General features: G+C 33.8%; 1 protein-coding gene across 1 annotated transcript; it reads left to right on the forward strand.

Annotated features, from left to right (window-relative positions):
- Positions 1-5,363: 5,363 nt before the first annotated feature.
- Positions 5,364-6,969, forward strand: LOC136975537 (ileal sodium/bile acid cotransporter-like). Its single transcript, XM_067270610.1, has 5 exons — positions 5,364-5,805; positions 5,864-6,068; positions 6,145-6,405; positions 6,473-6,620; positions 6,686-6,969. The coding sequence occupies exons 2-5, from the start codon at positions 5,871-5,873 to the stop codon at positions 6,700-6,702; spliced, it is 624 nt and encodes a 207-aa protein (XP_067126711.1). The 5' UTR covers positions 5,364-5,805; positions 5,864-5,870; the 3' UTR covers positions 6,703-6,969.
- The last annotated feature ends 2,512 nt before the right edge of the window (positions 6,970-9,481 follow it).

A 9,481-nucleotide genomic window follows, 5' to 3' on the forward strand; every position in this document is an offset into this window, starting at 1 on the left:
TTTAGGTTAATGACCTTATTAAAGGGCACGAAGACAAATAAAACGTCCTTCCTAAACAGACACTAACATGGTATATTTTTATATATAATAATTATAAATTTATTATTATTATTTTCTAGACAAAATCTAGGATAAGTTTAACGACATAAAAATTTGAAAAGAAAAACTTTAATTAAAAAAATCCTACCAAAACAAATTAAAGTTTTGTTACATATCACATGATTTTTTTTACTTTTATGTCATTAACTGAATTTAAAATATTACTATTTTACTCGTTTAAACAGACAAATATTTTTAATATGTCGATTTATTTCTGTCGGCCCATCAGCGGCCGAGCAAATAAAATACTGAACATTGGTAGTCTGTCACGTGTTTGCACTTCACCACGTAGCTACGTGCCGTATACCAGGTTTTCTACGGGAAACTTCTATTTAAATGAAGAAGTCTACACGGGAATGCACCCTTCTTCGCAGATCCCCAAGGTTGACCTGTTTTAATGCTTCAACTCCATTTATTTTAAGTGACCTGTAAACTGAAAATAAAATAAATATTATTAAAATAAGTGATAAAACTTAACGATAATATTCTGATATGCTATAGTAAAGTCTGCGCTTTGTAGAAGCATAATGAACACAACTGAAGATTCTCTCTATTCAAATTCAACAGTTAATTTTACAAACAATACAATCAATGACGATCTTAATACAGCTCAATATGTTCTCGTGATTATCTTGATCACATTGATTATGATTGGAATGGGTGCTGACATTTGTTGGAAACAGGTAAATAAATTGAATTCTCTTTTAATTATATCTAGAAAATTGTTTGAAATGTGATTTTACAGATTTGGATGCACGTTCGAAAGCCATTTGGACCAATGATAGGTGTCTTTTGCCAATTTGTGATAATGCCGTTGGTCGGTTTCATATATAATAAGATATTCAAATTTGAACCTGGAATCGCAGCGGGATTACTTATAATCTCGTGTTGCCCAGGAGGTGCAGTCTCTAATGCTTTTGCTTATTATTTAAACGGTGATGTCCCCTTAAGGTATGTTTTGTTTGTTTGTATGCCTTAAATCTATATATTTAAATTATTTAATAATAATAAATGTTTTAGTGTCACCATGACTACTGTATCTACCATTTTAGCATTAGGCATGATGCCTCTTAATGTTTGGATATACTCAATCAGGATAGAATCTAATGCATTAATTATACCTTATAAGAATATTGCTTTATCATTGATAATCATCGCCTCTCCAGTGTTGGTAGGTATGGCAATTAGATGGAAAGCTCCGAAAGTATCTGTCTACGTCACTAAGGTTAGATATGTTCTTTTTAATTATATTTTATAACAGTAGAATATGCGAGTTTTGTTATTTATGCAGTTTTATGCACTTTCAGGGAGGAAGTGCTTTAGGTTTCGCACTTATTATAGTTGTATTAACATTAGATTTCGTCATGTATCAAGAGTTTCTACGTGATATATCATGGAAACTTATTGTAACATGTATAGTTATGCCTATAACCGGAATTCTATTGGGATATTTCATAGCTTTTATTTTTAGAAGATCAAATGCTGTTTGTAAAACCATAGCGATTGAAAGTGGAATACAAAATGGAGGTGTAGCACTTAGTGTTATTATTTTATCTTTTGATATCAGGGTAAGTTTTTTAAAAATTATTTAATTATATAATAATTTATGACTTATAATAATTTTGTATTTACAGAAATATGCTACAGTTATTATAATTCCATTGTTTTATGCAACGTTTCAATGTGTTATATTTTCTGTCTTCTGTTTCTTTCATATCATTTATGTTAAGTGTAAAAGGAAAAAGTCTTCACACGAAGCGATTCAGAACACGGAAAACAAATTAATCTGAACAAGTGATTTTATTTCGATAAATATGTTTAATTTTTTTTATTTTAAATTTCTGTGAAACGGCAAGTAAAATTTAATGATGTTTAAGTACATTTTGAATTAAAAGTAAACTGTTTTGAAACTGTTCATTGCAGAGATTTAATTCCGTTCAGATCGAAAGAAAAGGAATTAATTGTAACAAAGCCTGATTTTTATATTTTTTTAAAATTGTATTTGAAAAACCTTCAAAAATTTGAAGTTTGCGCAGGCGAGATCAGACAGTATGAGTAATGAGTATAAATATATTGCATGCCTCATTGTACTAGTTATAGTGCAGTGGGGCACCATAGTTCGGTGTATAGTTCCATAAAAAAAAAAAAAGAAAAAACATTTTTTCGGCAGGAAAATAACGTTTTATCGTTTACCTAAAGACAAATGATTATTAAAACGGTGGATTCATTATATTCGACAAGGTCCAGCAAAGGAATTTCATGTATGTAGTCCAGCAGCGCCCGCAGTCTGTACGAAAGGAGTGTCACAAGCTATAAAAAGGGACACACATAATGCAAGAAGCTTCAAACTATAATATTATAAATTAAATTACATATTATATCTTCATCTATACGTAATTCTTTTAAAATATCTTCTAGTTGTATTGCAATATCTATTTTTAACATTTGGAGACCCAATGTTAAGAAATCCTTTAAGTCCATTGGTATTTCTACGTTATACTACGTTCGCACATAATCCACGACTCACTTCGATCGCGATTTACCTACAATCTGGATTGTGACTGTCGCTAGTCGAACGTCGTGCTGTTCGCACAGGCAGTCAGCTTGAAAACAACCCGGCTAATACACGCGATGATAAAACTGACATAACTACGCGGTAAGTCACGAACACCAACAAACAAAAGGAAAATTTTAGTTAGAAATAAATACAGTGCTTTTTCTTGCCATTTATCTAATAATAGACAGATGTCATCGTCTCTCCAAATACAGTATTTTTTTTTTTATTTCTCTGTCGAGAGCTCGACATGTATTCCGTCGCCATTTTGTATTTTCTCGCGAGCGTGGGATTGTGGAATCTCTATGACTGGATCTAGTTTCAAGAACTCTCTTGAGTCAATCGCGATTGAAACAATCGAGGGAGGGAGCACCAAGGCATAGTCGCCGACCTTGGTCACAATCCAGATTGAAATGCTCGATGCGAACAGGGTATTAGGCCGAGACTCTACTAGCGTAAAAACGAGCGTAAAACCCCTCGCCCTAAAAACTTTTAATCTCGTGACCTATTTGCGTTTGCGCTGGGTTTGCGGTAGAGGTCCGGCTAACGAAGCTTTTTACGGCGACGGTACTATTACGGTTGTATACGTGATATATCGATATAAAGACAATGATTATATTCTACGAGTTTTTTCTGTACTATAATTACAAATGTAGTAAAAATAATATCTTTCATATATTAACTTTTATTATCGTATTATTAAGATATATACAGCACTTATAAGCTTAGCTTTTTTTATTATATACTCCTCTAAATGAAGGATTTTCCTTTCGCTGTCCATATCTCGTGTTTTAGGCATTCATTATTATAATCGGGATACCTCTTGTCGTAAATATATGAATACTTTCGGATGTTTTCGATGAATCTTTCCGGATCTATTCTAGTTCTTTTCCAAGTAGCCACGAGAGAACGAACACAAAAGCTCGTTTTCCGCTATTTTCGTACTGTGTCACAATGACTTAGATTTCACTGACTTCCGACTGGTGGATGGTACCATTTTACGGCCGTATTCCCTCGAAAGTTGAACACTGCTCAATTCGCTTTTACGCTGGTTTTACGACCTGCTCAGGCGTAAAATATCTTGGTCGTCACGTGATTAAAAGCTTTTACGGCGAGGGGTTTTACGGCCGCTTTTGCTCTAGTGGAGTCGCGGCCTTAGAATAAATTAACACTGTTTTGTCTTTCCACTTTTTTACATTTTATTTTGGGTATCCTAATTTTTAACCAGTTTCTTATATGTTTTTCTTATAGTATTTTCTATCTTCTATCTCATCTTGTATGTTTACATTATTTCTTTTTAATTTTTATACAGGTTTTTTTTATTTATACTATTTACATCTAATCGTCGATTTTAATATCATATTTTCAACGCTAGTTATATCACGTTCTTGCATATTTTTTAATACTCTTAAGTGTTCGGGATCAAAAAGGATGGACCATCGGAAACGTCTCCGCTGTACGCTTTGTTTAACCCATGATGAAATAGAATAAAGACCCTTTTAGTGAGGTAAAAATCACCAATACTCAAACCACTAAATTACTCCGCTCTAAACGAATTAATTTTACTATATTAATTGATTCTATTGAAACCGTGTTGTAATTTGTGTTATGGTATACTGGCACGATGAAGTACTTTCATTCAACACTTGGCTAGTTTTCCATCTTTTATTCAGTTAGTACGCCATTTACAGATGCGTTTCGGGCGTTTGCCCCTCCTCAGCTAACTCAAAATAAATCACGTACCTACAAATAGCAGGTAATGGATTAACAGGTGACGATAGAGGTTGTACAACGATTATTGTAGTATTTACAGACATGCCGATATATATGCAAATTAATTAACCGGATAGAAGTGTTGGGATAATAGTTTGTAAAAAATGTCTGAACGAACCACAACACTTATTGTAATTTTATACCGTTTTATGTTATACACTATAGGTGAGCTAGTTATCGATATAATGTGTTTGTAACTTTTGTTTAAATAATTTAATTTTATAACTCGTTATATTTAAATGCTGTGTCATTAGGCGTGCTACATGTCAAACCAACCCATATTTCACTTGCTCCACGGAATTAGAAATTGTCTGTAAATACTACAATAATCGTTGTACAACTCTATCGTCACCTGTTAATCCATTACCTGCTATTTGTAGGTACGTGATTTATTTTGAGTTAGCTGAGGAGGGGCAAACGCCCGAAACGCATCTGTAAATGGCGTACTAACTGAATAAAAGATGGAAAACTAGCCAAGCGTTGAATGCAAGTCGCTTCATCGTGCCAGTATACCATTAACTATATTAAATTTCGTTGTTTAAATTAATTTTTTATTTTACACCTCTTAACACTTAAATAGAGAGCCAGTTTTCCTGTAGAAAGATCTCCCAAGAGGGTCTTTAAATTTAAGAAAGGCCGCGTTTCTTTATGCAGCGCTCGAGAAGCGCTTTACAGCGAGCACACTGAAACTGGTATCTAATTGGCCAACACTGCACGTAACGTCATTTCGCTACACTCTCGCTGCATTAAGAAACGCGGCCAAATGTTTGTGTTCGTATTCACTAGTGTGATAAGCCCTAACATAAATAACTGGTTTAAGTTAGTAGAAAGATATAAATAATCTTTCATTAGTTACAGTGTAGATTATAAAAAATACAAATTAAATAAATATTATTGAAACGTATGATAAGGTGCCATGATAAAGTGGTTTCAGTTCAATGCTTTAAAAAGATATGATAAACTGGACTGAAAATTCTCTCCATTCAAATTCATCAAATAATTTTACAAATTCTACAAATGAACGTCTTGAAACGGCACAAGACGTTCTAGTACTTACTTTCGTAGCTTTGCTTATGACTGCAATGGGAGCGAATATCTGCTGGAAACAGGTAAATAAATTAAATGATTGCTTAATTGTACCCAAAAAATAGTTTTAACGAGTAATTTTATAGATTTGGATGCACGTTCGAAGGCCATTTGGACCAATAATAGGTCTATTTTGTCAATTTGTGATGGTGCCATTGGCGCGGTTTCATATATAATAAGATATTCAACTTTGAACCTGAAAAATCAGCGGCAATACTTATTATATCGTGTTGTCCTGGAGGTCCTATCTCTAATGGTTTTGTTTATTATTTAAACGGTGATGTTTCATTAAGGTAAGTAATAAAGTATTATAAATTTATATTGTAAATATTTAGTTATAATTATTTTCAGTGTTGTCATGGCTGCAATATCTACCATTTTACTATTTGTCATGATGCCCCTTAATCTTTGGATATACGCCATCAGAACAGAATCTAATCCGTTAATTATGCCATACAAGAATATAGCTTTGTCATTGATAATCATTACCTTGCCTGTACTGGTAGGTATGGTAATTAGATGGAAAGCTCCGAAGATATCTGTCTATGTCACTAAGGTTAGGCGATACTTATTTTAATGCAATATAAAATAATAAATAAATATAATTATGTAAATTCTTAATTTTATTGCAGGGAGGAACTGCTCTAGGTTTTGTGTTACTCGTCATCGCATGGGTATTAACTTTCACTTTGTATTCGGATTCTCTACGTCACATATCTTGGAAACTTATTTTAACTTTTATATTTATGCCTGCAACTGGAACAATATTAGGATATTTTGTAGCATTTATTTGTAGGAGAGAAAGTGCCATTTGTAAAACCTTAGCAGTGATAAGCGGAATACAAAATGCGGCGGTAGCATTTAGTATAATTGTTTTATCTTTTGATTCCAGAGTAAGTTTCCTTAATATTATATGATTAAATAATATTTAACAGTTATAATAATTTTATATATTTTTAGATACCTGCCATGGTCATTTTAATTTGGTTACACGCAATATCTCAATCTGTTGTGTTGGGTATCATCTGTTTCTCTTATTATATTTTTACTAAGTGTTGTAAAATGAAACAGTCCACAAAAGAACTTGCTATAAGTGAAAGAAAAGAAGGTAATAATATGTTATAAATTAATCAAAATAAGTTATTTTATTCATTAAAATTTCAATTTTTACAGGAAATATCACCTTATGAAATCAATGCCAAACTATATGTAAAATTTTCCTTCCCTCTCATATTCTGCGAATTTTACGAAAGGCTAACGTACGGCTTCATTCAGCTGTTTCTTAATAAAATCAATGTACACCTCTTAAAAAACCTTACAGTGTATTGTCACGAGGCAATTTATGGAGGTTCGTGAGCCCATAAACTTAATATGACCCGGTTCTTCCACACTATAAGAGCTTGTTTTGTCCACCTGAAGTAAACGATTGAATATAAATGTACTGTACAACTTCAAATAAACTTGTTAAAGAAAAATATTTAATTTTTTGTTATGTCGGGTTCCACCACCAGGGTGCGCTATGTAGTCTACACACCGGCAACACTGCCACGTGTTTCTTACCCTTTCTCTTTTGTTACTGCTTTCACGCTGTATAGTCTGTTAAATAAAACCTCTCTTTGTCTTCCAGTTTGGAGTGTCTTTTATCAGGTTATGGGCCCAGGCCACGTCAGAACAAGTCATTTTTAATTGAAGAATTAAGTATCTGAACTTTATTGATCAAGCCGTCTTACTGAAAATGGAATCTGTAAGTAATAATTTTACTATTGCTAAACTGAACGGTGCTGAAAACTGGAACTTATGGAAGTTTAGAGTAGAAGTTCACATGCGGTCCAAAGGATGGATAGACGTGTTGCGTGAAACACCGACAGACAAAGAAAGATTGAGACTAGACGAAAGAGTGCAAGATGTTATTGTATCTCTTGTAGAAGACAGAGTTTTGTCCCATCTAATAAGTTGTAAAACAGCATCTGAAATGTGGAAGAAATTGACTAGTCTATTTGAACCCAAATCATCTATCGGAAAGTATCTTTTACAAAAGGAATTCTTTGACTACGAATTTCAAGCCAAAGGACTAGGAACGCATATCTCTGATTTAGAGAATATTGTAGCAAAATTGAAGGCACAAGATGATGAGATCTCTGAAACCATGCTTATGACTAAAATAATTTCTTCCCTGCCACCTGAATATGCACACTTTGTAACTGCCTGGGAATCTGTCGTTGAAAAAGAACGTACTTTGCACAATCTAACATCCAGACTGCTTCTTGAAGAGAGTAGACTTACAGAGAATAACTCCAACAAAGAAAAACTGGACAATGTTGCACTTCCATCTCATAAAATCTACAATACCAAAGCCAGGTCGAGCAATAAGAGATTTCCATGCCATTTTTGTGATAAAATTGGTCATTTCATAGCTCAGTGTCCAGCTAGACTACAAAAAGAAAAAGAAAAGAGGACAACAAGAAAGAATGATAGAAGGAAAGCAGCATTCATCGGTGTGAATATGGCGGAGGTAGCACCAAGTGAAAACTCGTGGATTGCAGACAGTGGAGCCAGCGATCACATGTGCGCAAAGAAAGAATGGTTCCTTAGTTATTCAGAATTTGATAAACCAAAGTTGATAAAGATTGGTGACGGATCATATCTGAAAGCTTATGGATCAGGCAAAGTCGAACTTTTAGCTAACAATGGCAAATCAAACATTTTATCAAGTCTCAACAACGTCCTATACGTTCCAGATCTGAAGTTTAATCTATTCTCAATCAGCTCAGCATCAGACAGAGGCTTCAGTATGATTTACAACAAAAGAGATTGTAGACTTGTTCGAGACAATGAAGTGTTTGCTATCGGAACAAAGAAAGAAAAGCTATACTATATGCATTTTGAAAAATACCTGAAAAACACAGCTTTCGTTGGAACACACAGGAAGAAGGAAAACATAAGAAAATTCCATGAACGATTAGCTCATCAAAACATTAAACGAGTTCGAGAAATTTTAAAGAAATGTGGAATAGAGTACGAAGATGACCCTGACTTCTTTTGTGAATCCTGTATGAAGGGAAAACAACATCGAATTCCCTTCAAGTTAAGTACTTCAAGAGCAAAAGCACCAGGTGAATTATTACACATCGATCTATGTGGACCTATGGAGGCAGAATCTGTAGGAGGAGCTCGCTATTTCCTGCTTGTAAAAGATGACCTAAGTCACTTCAGAATTGTATACTTCTTAAAAGGAAAGAATGAAGCCAAAGATAGAATCCGAAAATGCATCAAATACATCAAAAATAACTTAAACTACAAAGTCAAGATAATAAGGACAGACAATGGTAAAGAAGAAGTTAACCGTTTAATCAAAGAAACCGAAGAAGAAGAAGGAATTGTTCATCAGTTATCCTGTAAATACTCACCACAACAAAACGGCAGAATAGAAAGAGAAATGCGAACAATCGTTGAAGCAGCTAGAACAATGATCCATGCAAGAGGATTATCCAAGTCACTTTGGGCAGAAGCTGTAAACACAGCTGTACATGTTATAAATCTAACCGGAAGGAGTAGTGTTGAAGGAAAAACACCATATGAAGTATGGTACAACAAAAGTATAGATATAAGTCAATTACGTGTGTTTGGAGAAACTGCACATGTCCATGTACCTAAGGAAAAGCGTTTAAAGTGGGACGCTAAGAGTAAAAAAGGTTTGTTTGTGGGCTATGGATATAACACCAAAGGCTTCAGAATCTACTTTCCCGAAGATGATGATGTCCAGATCGTTCGTGATGTGGAATTTAATGATGAAAAACAAACTGGAAATTCACAGTCAGATAAAATACCAACTGAAGAGAGCGTAACTCTAGATCTTAATGAAGAAAACTCAATCTTTGTTAAAAGCGATACTGAAGAAGAAGAATCTGAATCAGCTTTAGAAGAAGCATGTGAAGAAACGGAACAGGAAAATAGAGAAAGTCAAACAAA

This window comes from Centruroides vittatus, unplaced genomic scaffold (genome assembly GCF_030686945.1).
Source record: "Centruroides vittatus isolate TY-2023 unplaced genomic scaffold, ASM3068694v2 contig_374, whole genome shotgun sequence".
NCBI lineage: Eukaryota > Metazoa > Arthropoda > Arachnida > Scorpiones > Buthidae > Centruroides > Centruroides vittatus.

Excerpts from the sequence above, each read along its gene's own strand:
- LOC136975537 (XM_067270610.1), top strand. The coding sequence starts at position 5,871 with ATGGCTGCAATATCTACCATTTTACTATTTGTCATGATGCCCCTTAAT. Across the intron at positions 6,069-6,144 it reads TATCTGTCTATGTCACTAAG|GGAGGAACTGCTCTAGGTTT; the intron begins GTTAGGCGATAC and ends ATTTTATTGCAG. Across the intron at positions 6,406-6,472 it reads TTTTATCTTTTGATTCCAGA|ATACCTGCCATGGTCATTTT; the intron begins GTAAGTTTCCTT and ends ATATATTTTTAG.